The sequence below is a fragment of the Epinephelus lanceolatus genome, chromosome 4, assembly GCF_041903045.1.
Source record: "Epinephelus lanceolatus isolate andai-2023 chromosome 4, ASM4190304v1, whole genome shotgun sequence".
NCBI lineage: Eukaryota > Metazoa > Chordata > Actinopteri > Perciformes > Serranidae > Epinephelus > Epinephelus lanceolatus.
In genome coordinates, this window is record NC_135737.1 from 23,702,369 (window position 1) to 23,718,392 (window position 16,024).

At 43.9% G+C, this 16,024-nt stretch overlaps 1 protein-coding gene across 1 annotated transcript in view; it reads right to left on the reverse strand.

The window, feature by feature from the left end:
* The window catches only part of LOC117259399 (rho guanine nucleotide exchange factor 26-like), a 36,204-nt gene extending 29,700 nt beyond the window's left edge, over positions 1-6,504 (reverse strand). Inside the window, exons 1-5 of the mRNA XM_033630715.2 lie at positions 6,248-6,504; positions 4,112-5,738; positions 3,259-3,310; positions 2,958-3,100; positions 234-290 (exon numbers count right to left, since the gene is read on the reverse strand). Coding sequence (XP_033486606.2) covers positions 234-290; positions 2,958-3,100; positions 3,259-3,310; positions 4,112-5,665 — 1,806 coding nt within the window. The 5' untranslated portion in view covers positions 5,666-5,738; positions 6,248-6,504. The remainder of the gene's footprint in view (positions 1-233; positions 291-2,957; positions 3,101-3,258; positions 3,311-4,111; positions 5,739-6,247) is intronic.
* Between the last annotated feature and the right edge of the window lie 9,520 nt (positions 6,505-16,024).

A 16,024-nucleotide genomic window follows, 5' to 3' on the forward strand; every position in this document is an offset into this window, starting at 1 on the left:
TTGATGCTTTACAAAGCATCTACTTTAAAGATATAATAGTCCATGATCCATGCGTCCGGCTGTGCTCCTTTAATGGCTTTTTTATCGGTCTAGTAGAGTTTACAGAGACCAAATGGACAGCAATACTCCAGTCAGTGCTTGGAAACCCCTAGTAACTCTTGGGTTAGCGTGCCCGCAGCCTAAAATTGGATTATTTTCACTCTGAACCAAACAAACAAAAGTATGATTCCTACCTCTTGTCTTTTGCGATCTTCCTGACTCATCCTCTCAGACAGACCACTTTTCTTTACCTGAATAGAAAACAAAATCAGGTCAGGAGCCCTTTGAATTTGTAGCACGGGTGTGTGCTTACGTGCCACTGTTGTCCTCACACACAAAGAAAGGAGCACTTTGCATACCACACTGAATTGAGGGCCAATTAACTTACTGTAGGAAATGGGAAAGAAGAAAGATCTTCACTAAGTAAAGAGGTGCAGGGTGAGTGTAGAAAAAGGGAATTTGTTGTAACCAAAAATCTCTAAAGGTAAAATGTCATTTTTCAGGAAGCATAGGCCCTACATAAGCAAAAGCAAAGTATGTGCGTGTTGGTATGTGGCTGGCGAGATGTGGTCCAGAGATATTTGAATAAGATTGAAACAGCAAGCAGGCTTTTAGAATGAACTGGGTGTGGAGTGCAATTGAATTAATCAGCCTGTGGCTCTGACAAACTGAAGGTAAGGTTGAATAAAAGCATGCCTCCGTCTCCTGTTCCACCAAATATATCCAATATAACCTTGGGCACATTCACAGTATGTTTTACCAGATCACACATGCAGGCACAAATCCACAGAGACCGTCTTTCCTTACTTCCTCTAGCATCTCATCCTGTTTCAGTGTAAAGACACAAGGAAGTGATACTGCTCCTGGAGGAGCCTTCCTTCTCTCTAGTATCTGCCCTGCAGCCTTAAGCAAACACTGAGAACAAACAACCTGCAGCATACCAAACATTTCTTGTTGTTCTTTCTGTGTACTCCTTTCACACATACATCAGTTTTATTATTTCTCTTGCTCTTGTTTTCCCTTCTGCCAAACCCTCAACACCATATCAGTAAAACCAGCTATCATTTTAGAGTTGTAAGGGTTTGGTGCCTGTCATGATGCCAACTGAACTTTGTCCTGTTTCAATCTGGTATGAACACGCGTCCTAGGTGATAGGATCACAAGTGCACAGCTCTGGGTACAGATGTGAATGCACACAACACATCCTCAATGTGTCTTGAGATGTGATCGCTCAGATCAAATTCGGAGGTGGTCTGGGTCGCATTTGGCCACATTCTTTCAGCAATGTGTACACTAATGTGTCCTGGCCCACACTGAAAGACTGCCTACTGATGTAGCTGATGTCCTCAGGGTAGGTGGAAGTTCTTACTCACTCGCACACCAACAGCTTCGTTTTAAAGTGCAAAACAACAAGACCACAACAATCAAAAAAGCAAATGCCACAACATGCAAAATAGATTCTTGTGGATGGAGTACACACAAAACATGCTGTGTGATTTCTATTTTGGCCGAAGAGTAAGTGCAACAGACACTGGAAGATTCATGTTGCAACCAGGCAATTTATGAAGACATTTCAAAGAATCAACACTACACCTGCTGACACCCAGGCTGATAAAGGTGATAGTGAGAGTTATGTGCCTAGTTTGAGAGATGAACTTGACTTGTATTAAAAACAAATGGAAATGATGTATTTGTAACTGAAACACAACCAGGTAGGTCTCATTAACCGAAAGCTAATTACTCACAGCTTTTTTTTAAAGCTTGAATCAATATTTCCTTTTTTTGAAGCAGACAAAACAAACAAGTTTCAGGCAGCTTTAGTGCCAGAGACAACGTAGCTCTACGGAAGCTCCACCCTTCGAAACTACAGGTGGTTATTCCTGGAAATGAAAAAATTCTGGGAAGTGACATATTATCAAACCCTGAATGGCGAGAGATACCGGGGAGGACAGAGAGGAACTTTTTGGGAAGACAAGACTTAAACGATGACGACATTTTTATCTGTTTCTTGGCTTCAGGAAATAAACTTATTTCCTGACATACCAGGACAATGAAAGTGTCATGTATTTCCTACAAAATGCAAAGGTTGAGGAAGAATCCAGAAGCGTTACATGACACATCTGGCCAGACACATTCACAGACCTACAGCTGTAAAGCAGCTGTGATGGAAAAAGAAAGTCCTGGTCAGCACGGTAATGTCTGATTCAGTTCAATTCACCTCTGTGTCTTCCTGGCTAACACAAGAATAAAAAAGACCCAAGACACTTTTGCAATGTTCTCTACTTTGAATCCAATTTCCAATTTATTCAAGTCTGAGTGCATACCATTCTCAGCTCAGCAATTTCAGAACTAATCCTAATTGCCTCCATCTATGCCCTCGCCTGTTTTTGCTCCGGCACTTTCCCTCCTCAACAAGTAAACAAACAGATGGGAATGCCTAAGTAGAAAACTAAATTAGCCCATTCCCCTCCTCTCTATTCCTCTATCCATCCATTCCAATCCCTAACTATATTATGTAATGAAGAGCCACCGCACTTCTCTGTAGAGGCAACATTTTAAGCATATTTGCAGTCTGACGAGTATGTAGAGTTTGCCAACACACTGGCATTAGGCCCAGCAGTGCTTGCAAGACTTCCTGTGGGTCTGGCTGACTGTCTGCCTCCTGGCCCACCCGAGTCTTAGAAGAAATGCTCCTGCACTCCCTTATAAACAGAGTCAGGGGCAGAGGAAGGCAGAAACAGTGGGAGGATGGGTATGAACTGTGGCCAAACTGGATATGACAGCATTCTTCAGAGCACTAGAACTCCAAGACTGCACAGCCACGCCACTGTGTGCATACTGTATGTCTGTCTGTATACTGGATGTAGCTAGAGTTTGTGTGTGTGTGTGTGTGTGTGTGTGTGTGTGTTATGTCTAACCACACTGAGTTGGCTCCAGGAGGTACGTATAGGTCTGTACTGCACCACAATGCCGTTATCGGGTTTGGGTTCTCTGGAATCGGCATCCTCATCCGAATCATTATGTAAGGCCTTTTCCTGGTAGTTCTGGTACAGTTCTTCCTCTGAAATTCACAGAAAGATCCATCATGTTGAAGTTTTTAAAAAGGAAGATATTGTTTTCTTGAAAAAAAAAAAGACAGAAAGGCCAAAAGAAAAGACACTGAAGGATTACAATGAAGGAAAATGTGAGGTAGAAACAAAACAGATGGGAGTTTCTCACCCTCACTGTCAAATGTCCGCTGAGTGGTCAAAACTTTCTTCTTATCTGGACTCTGGGAAAAAAATGCATCACAACTGTAATGACCTGGACAAACAGGGACTGAGAAAGCGTGCACCGACAGACTTTAAATGGAATAGGCTTGTATACCTCAGTCACCTGTCCATGACCTGCCTGTGCCCTTTCTTGTGACCTCCTCATTGACCCCCGTCTAATTACAGAGCCATTGTGTATGTCAGTTTGTATGTGTGGGCATGGTGTCACATTACGTCATGTCTCCCAACAACCACATTAATTGTTTCCTTGTAAGGCCTTGTCTGCCCTGCTGCTGCTGCTGCTAAGTTTGTTCCACAATACTCAGTCTGTGTTGTCACTTTACAATTTGGACTTTGCCCTCCAAATACTGAATATTCCATATTGAAGCAATCTTTGTGCCCGATCAAAAATAAACCCATCATGTGAATTATGATTAACTAAGTGAAGAAATGTCAATCTGTTACAGCAAAAGGAAATATTAAATGGAAAAGTTCTCAGGGTATTTACAGGGCTGTACATCTGCAGTGATAGGTAGTGCAGGTGAATGCTCAAATTCTTTCTTTAAAACTGTATAGAGCCAGTTGGGTATGTTAGCAGCATATTCTGTATGAGGTACAGAAAGTCAACCCAAATATGGAAAAAATAGCAAACTTCAGACCTTGACACATTACAGTTAAAATTCTTGAAGTTCTTCATTTGAAGGTAACCTCCAAATTGCTCCTGCTCCTAAAAGTTTTATTTATGTATTATTGTACTTTGGTAGATTTCAACCCTTTTTTTTCTTCAAGAGCACCAGTGTTTGTTTCTCGAGTGCACCCACCTTGTTTTTTCCAATGCCAGTAGGATTTTCTGTCCCAGGGCTGGCAGGCTTTGAAATCTTTGGGCTGACAGGTTTGGGTGTCCCAGGACTAGAAAGTTTGGGTGTCCCAGGGCTTGTGAGTTTGGGTGTCCCAGGGCTTGTGAGTTTGGGGGTCCCAGGGCTTGTGAGTTTGGGTGTCCCAGGGTTTGTGAGTTTGGGTGTCCCAGGGCTCGCAGGCTTGGCTGTTCCGGGGCTAGTGAGGCTAACAGTGCCAGGACTTGCAGGGCTCACTGGTGAACCTGTATTATCCTCATTCAGCCATTTGATGACAGGCTGCGACAACCGATGGGCCTTAGGATCTACCGACGGGACCTCTAAGTCTACTCCACTCACAACAGCCCTCCTGTAGGATGTACTTCTCAGGCCCCTTCTTAGTGTCCCCGGGCTCTCACTTTCCCCGTCTGTCGCTTCGCTTTGGACCCCTCCTGTAGAAAAGTAGGTTCCCGTTTCTACCATGCTAAGGGCTTTCACCGCTCGCTTGGAATGATCCAACCCCAGCAGCCCTGCCAGACCATGGCCTTGTGGCTCAGAGGCGGGCGCCTTGATCTGCCGAGTATCCGATGCCAAACCCTTGGGAATGAGCTGCTGGGTGCCCATCTTCAGCGCAGCAGGGCTGTGAGTGCTGAGGACGATGGAAGGAGAGGGAGACATAGATGGGGAAAGGGAGGGAGAGGGTGAGGTGGAGGAGAGGGAAGAAGAGGAAGAAGCATGTCTGGTGTCCTGAGAGGAGGCAGGCGAGAATGAGGACGGTCTATGGAGCATTTGTCCTCTGTCTGCTGGCGATGGGGAGCGTGGGGTCGGGGGGTCTGAGGAGGTAAGGGATGAGAGGGAGGGGATGCTGGAGGTTGAGCTGTGGGAGGGGGTAGGGGTACGCCGGGCTGGAGGCGATGGACTGGATGCAGACGAAACGGAGGACAGTTCATGGTGGTTGTATTTGTGGTTGTTGTTGGGAGAGCGTGGACACATGACAGGAGAGGAATTAAGAAGAACACCGTCAGGTGAACTCTTCCCATACGCAATCTGGTCCTTCTGTGAGATCAAACTGGACGAGCTGGACGTGTGTTTCTGGGGGTCTTGGAGATGCTTTTCCTGCCACACTGTCACTCCATTGCTGGTTTTCCTGTCTCCATTACACACTCTATTGTCCAGTGAAGCGGATCTATCCTCAGACCTAAATTTGGACAGTGAGAAGAGTCCGTTGGAGAGGTGCCCAATGCTGATGCTTCGAACAACTCTGGTTTTCTTGGCAGGTTTGTGCAGAACGTGCTTCAACACCACAGTGCTCTTGCCCCAGCTGGGGGGTGCGACCACCAGCCTCTCGGCAGGTTGGCTCAAGGTGAAAGAACACTTGTCCTCCACAGGGAAGTCCGTCGTCATCACCCCATTTGAGTGGTAACTGAGGGGTCGCGGTTTGGATTTACTTGAGTCCTGGGTCTTTTTACAAGAGTCCGTGCGACGTTTCCACAATGGGGTGATGTTTTTATTGGACAGGTCCACATCGTTGCCGATATCCATGGTGCTAGATTGTCCGTGCCCTCTTCTCTATATGTCCAAACCAACAGGTCAAAGTGTAAACACTGACCTCTCCCTGAAGGGCAAACAAAAATAGGAGCTCAGTGCAGTGCCCAAATTCCCAAAGTTTACTCATTAACAAGGGTTCAGTGCAGACACTGGCAGCTAAACTTAAACACATGCGTAAAAAAGTTGAATTGCGCATAACAGAGGCCAAGCCAGTGAAGACAGCTGATAATCCTTTTGTGTATGTTCACTGTGGTGAAATGCCCCTAATACAAGCACAAAGCTGACAGGATATTGTTAGCTGTGAGCAATCACTGTAATATTCCAAAAGGGACACAACAGTCCTCGGTAACTGTGAGTTTACAGACCATATGTTGTTTATAATCCCCCGTTTCACTAAAGTCCAAACTTTTCTGCGCTTCTGTTTGTGTGTATGTCACCTACAAACATCACTAAATAAACAGGCATGCTCCAGTTATTTGCAGCACAACACAGATAAACAGAATCTCTCTAACCTGTCGAAGAAAATAGTTTTTCCAGTAGATCTAATGAGCTTTATAAATGTTGGGCTCGACTTACCTCTAATCAGTCGATCTGCTGCAGAATGCAGTCATTGTACCTGCGCTGTCGTAAAACAAACCTTCTCTGGTCGGAACACAAAGGTTAGTGGGTTTAATCCAACATTGTATCGAAACAGAAGCAAGTTTGTGAAACTAAAGTTGTGGCCGCAGAGTTACTGTGAAGCGTTTGATCAACCTGAAACTCGTGTGAGCGGCAGGGAGCGCGTCTGAAGCGCTGCTGACTGAGCTGCAGAGTTTCTATGGAGAGGAGGAGGAGGAGGAGGAGGAAGAGGGAGGTGAACAGAAGTGAGAGGGAAAGGGCAGGAACTCACCTCCAGTACTGGGCGACTGAAGGGCCGTGGTTATGGTTTCAGCTGATGTGACCCATTTTTATTCAACACATTTACTGAAAAATAAAATTGCGCAATGAGGAAAAGTATAATTGTGTTGGTGTCTCTTTAATATCAGCTATGATATTATGTTGTTACTCCCCCAGGAAGTGCGTACACCTGTCCAGGTAGGTTTAGAAAAGTCGGTTTCAAAACATTCTTACAAGTTTAGTGCACACCTGCTGAAATGAAGCCTTAATGTTGACTGATACTGAGTTGACCCGTTGCTGTTGTGCGCCACCGTGTGTTTTGTGAAGTAATTGCAACAGCCTCGCAGCAATAAATAGTGATTCAAGAATATATGAATAAATCATAGGCATTTAACTGATTTCACACACACATTTGCACACACAGACACACACACACACACACACAAATAAAATAAAATAAAATATAAATACAATAATCACTTAATATTCACAGTCACATAATAATATCAACTAAAATAACACCGTCACCCTGCCCGATAACTTAAGCTCCTCTAATCTTATTATAGTTAACTAAAACTAGACCGAAAATTAAAACAAGATGTGGGGGAAAATAAATAAATAAATTAGTTAACTGGAATAAAAATTAAAACTAGACATTAGAGAAAACAAAACTAACTGAAACAATATTGTGTATTTACTACAACAACTACTGCTACTACTACTACTAATGATAATAATAATAACAACAGTTATTATTATTATCATTAGTAGTAGTAGTAGTATTAAAACTAAAAACAGAAAAAAACTAGTTTACTGAAATAAAAATAAAAAACTAGACTTTAAACAAAACAAAACTAACAATATTGTGTACTTAATAATAATAAATATAATAATAATAAGAAGAAGAAGAAGAAGAATTATTATCATTATTATTAGTAGTAGTAGTAGTAATAGTATCATTAAAACTAAGAAAAAAAATAAACAAACGACTAAACCTACTCTGGAAGCTAACTGAAACTACATTGAATTGAAAACAAAAAAATAAAAATAAAAACTACTGGAAAAATACAAAACTATAACTCTTAGCTCTTGTCATAGTATTCAAACAGTATCCCTTTGTTTGTTTTGCAGTGACATTTGCAGATGCCTCGAAAAAGTCAACACATTAACTGAAAGGATTTATAGTTTTTCATTTTGGCTCCAATAAAAATCCCTGTTATGCAACTTGAAGCTGTGGTTACTTCGTGCATCACTAAAAAATAGAGATTGTGACAAAAGAATTTTCTCATTAAATCCGCGCATGCAATGACACTCTTTCGATTTCTTTAACAAAAGACACAGATGAAGTATTGACACGGAAACTCCAGAGTAGATACCAGCTTTTACAGTGTGATTAACTGGCAGGCTACTTACTGTAAATGACTGATCAGACTGACATGCTGTATGCTGAATGTATGGTGCCACCGCGTGGCTCTTGGGTGCCGGTACTTCACCTATTTGACCGCTAGGGGACGCAATTGCCATGTTTACTACTCATATGAAAGCACAGAGGAGACCAAAAGAAACCAAATTATTTATACAATGGTCATAACGATATGTGAATCATCCTTGATAGTCTATGACAATGTATTGAAGTGATAAAATGTATAGAGTATGTAAAGTACAGGATGAAACAAATGACACCTACAGTACAAAGTACGAAAGAGCAAACCTTTGCACAGCTTGTTCTTGTGGTCACTTGACAGCACTGTGGAATTCTGTTTCTATGATGTTGAGGGGAGGGAAGCCTGCAACAGATCATCTAACATGTGTCAGGATCTCAGCCCTGTTATTCAGTTGTGTGTCCCATTGGCACGAAGGGACTCCACCATTCTGATCACAGATGTTCCTGTACACTATCCCAGCCACTTGGTTGTGTCTCTCGGTGTATGCTGTCCCAGCTTTCATCTTACATCCTGCCATTATGTGCTGGACTGTCTCAGGGGCCTATGCACAGCCTGAACTGGGGTCTTGTCTGCTATGGTAGACCCCTGCTTCTATGGATTTGGTGCTCAGGGACTGTTCTTGTGCTGCCATGATCAAGGCATCTGTGTTGTCCTTCAGGCCGGCCTTTTCTAGCCACGGGTAGGATTTCTTGATGTCAGCCACTTCCTTTATCTGCCAATGGTACATCCCATGGAGGGGTTTGGTGTTCCATGATATTTCCTCTTCCTTCTCACCCCCCTCTGTTTTCTGCTGCCTGAGGCACTCTCAGAGAAGGTCATCCTGGGGGGTCATCTTCCCGCTGTATTCTTGGATGCTCCTTGTTTCATTCTGACTCGTGGTTCTGACACTCACAAATCCTCGCCCTCCCTTTTTTCGCTGTATGTAGAGTCTCAGGGTGCTGGACTTTGGGTGCAAATCCTCCAAGCGTTGTGAGGAGTTTTTATGTCTTGACATCAGCGGCATCCATCTCCTCCTGTGGCCAGCACACTATTCCAGCTGGGTATCTGATGACTGGCAATGTGTACATGTTCATGGCTTGGCTCTTATTCCTCCTGCTGAGCTGCCTTCTTAGCACCTGTTTTACCCTCTGAAGGTATTTGGCTGTGGCTGGCCTCCTTCTGTCCTCATCACGGCGCCTGGCTGGCCTGTGGGATACCCAGGTACTGTATGTCGGCTATCCTTCCGTCAAGTAGCTGCGCCCCTCAGTTCTGATCACCTTTCCTCTCTTCGCCACCATGCGGCCACACTTATCCAGTCCAAATTACATCCTGATGTCCTCGCTGTAGGACCTGGTGAGGTGGATCAGTGAGTCGATGTCTTGTTCACTCCTTGCATACAGCTAGATGTCATCCATGTACAGGAGATGGCTGATGGTCGCTCAATTTCTGAATCCGATCCATAGCCACTCTTGGAGACGATCTGATCGAGGCCAATGTGGGACAGCAGCAGGGACAGCACATCACCTTGGTATATTCTGCACTAACTTGTGCGATAGCCTTGGAGTTTGCTTCCAGTGTTGTTTTCCACAGCTGCATTGAGTTCTTGATGAATGTTATCAGTGTGCTGTTAGTCTTATATAGTGCCAGGCACTCCAGTATCCATGTGTGGGGCATTGAGTTGTAGGCTTTCTTGTAGTCAATAAAGGTGGTGCTCAGGTTGACCTGCTAAGCCATAGAGTCTTGGGTGACTGCTGTGTCGACCAGTAGCTGGTGTTTTGACCCTCTGGTGTTGTTTCCTATGCCCTTCTGAGCTTTGCTAATGTATCGACTCATGTGCCCCTTCAGCTTAGCTGCTATGATGCCTAAGAGAAGCTTCCATCTGGTGTAGAGGCAGGTTACCGGCCAGTAGTACCAAGGTGTTGCACCCTTGTGGTGAACTTTAATGATCAGCATTGTTCTGCCTTGTGTGAGCCAGTCTGGGTGAGTGCCAGCTGCTAGCATATCACTCATTTATGCTGCCAGACTGCTGAACAGCGAAGAGTAAAAGAGAATCATACACACCGACCTCAACAAATGCAAAAAAAAATCTTAATTAAGGTTGGCGTATTTCATATCAAGAAGTTCAAAAGATTGGCTTTTTAAGAATATTTCATTGCTTTTTTCTGTCTTTTTAACATTTACTAAAAAGAATGATTTGTTTCCTATGGTATCTGAGAGACATTTTGATAATTATTAGGATAATATTGTGAATTAAAATTATTTTGGCCAGGATAACTATGCCTTCAAATGTTCGTATCGTCCTCTACCTAGATGTTATAATGAGTAAGTGGATAAGGGCGAAGAATAATAGAAAAATCTCAGTCAACATCCAGCATCATATCACAATATCAATTTAATGTTCATATACTGTATTTCCCAGCCCTATACACTATATGACAATTAAAATCTTCTTGATGTTTATCACTTGTGTATGCAGCTGTGCCACATCATTCCCACATTAATCCATGGCAATTATAAACATCATCATCATAATTTTAATCATTAATTACCACAATGTTTTCATGTCAGCATCTGTCATACAGATCCCATGTGGTGAGACAATCCTTACTATACTCTATAGAGGAAATGCAGCAGCCTATCCTGTTGTATTGTTTAGAGGAGCTATAGCTATGTTTCCTCACTTTGTTTGGTTAAAAAAAAAATAGATGCTTCCTCTGCCACCAGACAAGACATTCACCTCTGACTGGAAGGCTCAAATACAACTCCCCTGAGCCAGCGAACATCCGCCCTGATGAAGAGTTTGAGCGAGACAGCGAATCTGCACCCTGTTCTGTAACTGACCCTGACTCTTTGTGAGAGAAAACAAACTTGCTCTTTGTGGATCAGTGGAGTAGAACAATCTAACAAAAAAAAAAGGAAGGAAGACGGCAGGGAAAATGGTAGAAAACCTACAGAGTAATCATTGAGCAGGTAGGCTAAGCTCCCACAGACTGATCTTACACCTCCAACTTCTCCAGATAGCCATCTTTATTCTTCCACACATCAAAGACTGATAAGGCAAGACCATTAGCTCTGCCTGTTTGTGTGGGCTTGTCTGTACAAAGTCTGCTACAAAAGAGTCTGAAGCAGCAAACTTGAGTTAAATAAAACTAAAGCGAAAGTAGTGAAAGTGACAGAACAACCTGACAGGAAAAACATTTAGATTCAATTTTTGGTCTTAGCAAACATTTGTTGGAGGTATGACCTGCTCTTACAGCGGAACTTAAACCTAAGCGGTCAGGGCAGACGAACCAGTTTTTCTGGTGGAGTTATGTTTCTGGGGAAAAAAGACAAAGGGTGGAGAGAGGAAAAAGCTATAGTGAACCCTTTCCATCCCTCCCACCCACTCAAGGTGCATTTTAGTCATACAATGGTATCTAGTCTACATATCTTACTGGTCTAGTTTATCTTCAAATGAGTCATCTAAGGTATTTACTGCAAGTATAAAGCGTCTCTGCTGCTGACCCTCTATGAATAGGTAAAAAATGCGGTCCAGCATAGCCTGAAGGTTGGTTTCCTCTCAGGCAGCTCTGCTCCACTGATTACACACACTCAGTTCATTAAGTTCATCCTGAAGAGGACACTAGGATAATATAAATATTGTTAATACATTTCTTAAAGACAAACATTCAAATCCAAAAACAGTCTGATCTAGATCCTCAAAAGAAAATAAAACTTTAATATAATCCTGTTTGTGATCTTCATGGACAGGATCTCAAGGCGCAGCTGGGGGGAGGAAGGGGTCCGGTTTGGGGACCTCAGAATTGCATCCCTGCTTTTCGCAGATGATGTGGTTCTGTTGGCTCCATCACACCGTGACCTCCAGCATGCACTGGAGCATTTTGCAGCCGAGTGTGAAGCAGTTGGGATGAGAGTCAGCACATCCAAGTCTGAGGCCATGGTCCTCTGTCAGAAACTGGTGGTTTGCCCCCTCCAGGTTGGGGGAGAGTTACTGCCTCAAGCAAGGGAGTTCAAGTATCTTGGGGTCTTGTTCACGAGTGAGGGTAGAATGGAGCTTGAGATGGATCGGCGGGTTGGTGCGGCTTCTGCAGTAATGTGGGCGCTGCACCGGTCTGTCATGGTGAAGAGGTAGTTGAGCCAGAAAGCAAAGCTTTCAATTTACTGGTCCATCTACGTCCCAACCCTCACCTATGGTGATGAAAAATGAGATCGCGTATACAAGTGGAAATGAGTTTCCTCCCTGGGGTGGCTGGGCTCAGCCTTAGAGATAGGGTAAGGAGCTCGGACATCCAGAGGGAGCTCGGAGAAGAGCTTCTGCTTCTTCGCGTCGAAAGTCGTCAGTTGTAGTGGCTCGAGCATCTGATCAGGATGCCTCCTGGGCGCCTTGCTGGAGGTGTTCCGGGCACGTCCCACTGGTAGGAGACCCTCGGGGCAGACCCAGAACATGCCGGAGGGATTACATATCTCGTCTTGCCTGGGAATGCCTTGGGGTCCCCCAGGAGGAGCTGGAAAGTGTTGCCGGGGATAGGGATGTCTGGGGTGCTTTGCTTGGCCTGCTGCCCCCATGACCCGGCCCCGGATAAGCGGATGAAAATGGATGGATGGATATATACTCCAAAAATAAAAAATGAATAAAAGAACAACTCAAACACAAACGTTTTAATGTGATTTAAAGCCTGAGTGTAGTGTATATTACAGGAAGAAAAGAATATCTTGTTATACCAAGTGCCAAGGATTACTGTCTTAGCCTCCATTCTTTTGTATTTAAGCTGCTTAACCTGCAGGGTTTAACCTTAAGTGTTCTCTGATGTTGTGCACATTAGCATTATATTGTGTCAGACCCCAGTGGAAAGACATCTCTGCAGTATTTTGTTGTGTTAAAGGTCTAGAGTTCTGAAAACTAAGGTCTGAAACTTCTCTCGTGTGCAAAGCATGCAGGAGAACTACGGTGGCCCATGCAAACACGTAAAAGGCCCTTTGGAGAGCCAGTGGATGATTAATCCATTCTGGGCTACTGTAGAAACACAAGAGGATCCGCTCTGCATCTAGATATAAACAACTCATTCTAAGGCGATGAAAACATGATTCTTATTTCCAGGTGATTATAAACTGAAGTCCATTTCAAACAAAAGCACATACAGCGAGCAGCAACAGCAACTCACCAATCTGACACCGGCTCACGCAAGGACGGAATCAGAGGGCTTGGCCCAGATGGAGCACCTGCCGCAGCAAGCGAATACGCCCTCTGCTGTCATTTTGTCTTGACCAGCAGACTTCACTACAAACCGAGTGGCTGTAAAACAGGTGATGTGCTTTACGTTCTACATTCAGCCGCCACTGATTTGACGAGCTGAGTTGCAGGTGACACCATCAGCCGGCTTGAATCAAGCTCTGATGGCCAGTTCACACTGCTGCAACTTTTCTCTGCAACGTTCTAAAACAGTTTCATCTCATCACGAATCAGTGGTCTGAACTGGGCTTAATAAAAACACACTTATAAATCATTTCTTCTAATAGATGCCCCTAAATCCTATGCACTGAACCTTTAAGTTGTATTTTTAGATAAATGATCTATTAAGGATACGATACCTGTTGTCAAGGAATCTGAGCTCACTTCAGGATTTTCGTTGTGCACAGTCATCTGATTTCATTCAGATATGTACTGTAATGTGAGCAGGTGTATTTGTGTCATTGCAAAAGGGAAGTTTTCACTTGTTTTAAGACTATTAAAGGGTCAATTAATTTTCAGGGAAGATTTCATGATTTTTGTTTCTGATAGTTCTGCTTCATCACAGTAATGTAACTTATTACATTTGATTACCTCTCTAACTTGTTTTAAACTCAGCAATAAAGCTGAAAAATAGTCAGAAATAGCCTATGCCAAAAGAAGGCGTTCACACATGCCAAAAAGATTAAAAGCAACAGAGGGAATGTTTTATTCTACATGTAAACTTAATATGCTACATGTAGAATACAAATCGTTCTACTTGTTAAGTTAAGCTAAAGCCAAACTATAGGCTACAGATCACAGTGTAAAAGTGAACCACCACATCACTGCTGATCGCCACAGAAGACAATGAATATAAAGGGAAACTTTGCAGATGAACCAGCTTTGTGTCATCACGGTGTGTGCAGATGAACGATGGCTTCGGCCCTACGCCGCTGCCAGCACCCGGACCTCCACCGCTGGATGGGAAGGGATCCCCGGGGGAAGTGACACACAGCAGCATGTGTATACATTCAGTAGGCTATATCTTCAGTAGCTAGCTAGCTAACCCTACACTTTTCAGGGTTTGATTTTGGTTTTGGAACAGGGAAGAAACGTGTATCTTTTTCCAACCTCTTCAGGTAACGAGTATCATTAATACACGACGTGCCCCAGGCACAACATTTAGCTCCAAATCCACAAAACCAGCTGGATGCTATGTTATGATTGGCCAGTCTGTGTCCGGGAACAGGACTTTGCAAAGGGTCAATTTAATGACACGACTGACTTTAATGACATGACTCCCATTCACTGGCCTTGAGCACCGCAAATAAAATTCCCTTAATTTCCATGGCATTGGTCTAGAGAAAGAAATCCTAGAGTATGACATTTCAGCGGCTATCTACAAGACATCCTTGTGTTGGTACCACACCGGTCCAAAAGTGCTCACCTGATCAACCACACTAAACTGTGTAGATAGATTCAAAATGTGACATTAGAACTGAGCATGCTAGCAGAAGATGGGAAATATGTTGAAGTCCGAGCTGTGTATATGAATAGCTAGGATGACTGTGGTGTGTGTTTTCCTGCTGGGTGTGCAAAGCAGTGTAGCATATAATTCAGATAATTCAGTCACAGACAATGGGGATAACAACAGTGTGTGTAGTCTTGGGAGTCAGGAATGCAGGGGTCAGATGATTCCTCATCCTGATGATGCTGTGTGGAAAAAAAATCAGTGAATGGATTAGCAGGAGAGACAAGAAGTCAAACTGTTTTGTTAGAGACACTTTGCATTAAAATCCCCATTTGCTGCCAAACACAATCCACATAAATGTATTCTAGGATATTTAATACATTTTCCTGTCGAGCCTCGGTTGAGTAGCGCCCCCACTCTCTCTGTTCTGTGCATCATGAGTCACCTGCTCGAGTCCTACCTCGCCAGATATTAACATAAAAGCCATAAAACAGAGAGATAGTATGAGCAAAACATTCCTGAGCCTTCTCAGTCTTCTGGCATTTTAAAAAAAGCCCTCCACACACTGACCTTTTCTCAGCATACCTATCTCTTTCTCTCGCTTCTCTCTCCTCGTTTTCCTCTGACTCACAGCCCATTGTACTTCTCCTACTCAGCAGTGCTGTTTGCTCGTTGTCCTTGCCTCCCCTCCCCTCACCCTTCACTGCCACCCACACGTCTCCTCATCCATCCTCTCGGAGAACAATACAGAGGAGAGCTAACGACTGTAATTACCATAGCAATAAGTTACGACGGCTGAGAAAAATAAGTGTGCAACCAACAGGAAGCTGGAGGAAAAGCATGCCTAAAACATGTATGGATCACATTATGCATGCATAAGCCATATGTTACAGAACTAGGACAACAGTTGTATGCGAGTTCAGCTCAATGTCCAGTGCTGACAGCCCTGTGCCCCCTCATGCATACCCTCCCACAGCACTGGATTAATGCAGCAGGCCCGTCTATGTGCACAAGTGCATATGGAACCAACACGGGGGGCATCTGCCACACATACTCGCATTTGAACCCAGGCTAATCACCATGGTTACGGGCCTTTTGGCTCATGCTGATTGGTCAGTGTTATTGCAGTGACCCCAGATTGACTTCCCCCCCTGTGGGTTCTCATTGGCTGTTTGCCCCGGGATGATGATGTCATTGTGTGTGGCATGTTGCCGTAGATGTGGCATTGAGACATGCCCCGCTGGGCAGATATGGAGAAAGCAGAATTAGATCAAAGCTGAAGGTGATGGCTGTGTTTGTATAATTCACAGGACTTCTAGTTACCTGACAGCAGAAGAAGACCCAGAGGTGCAGGGTTCTCACAGGTGACTTTT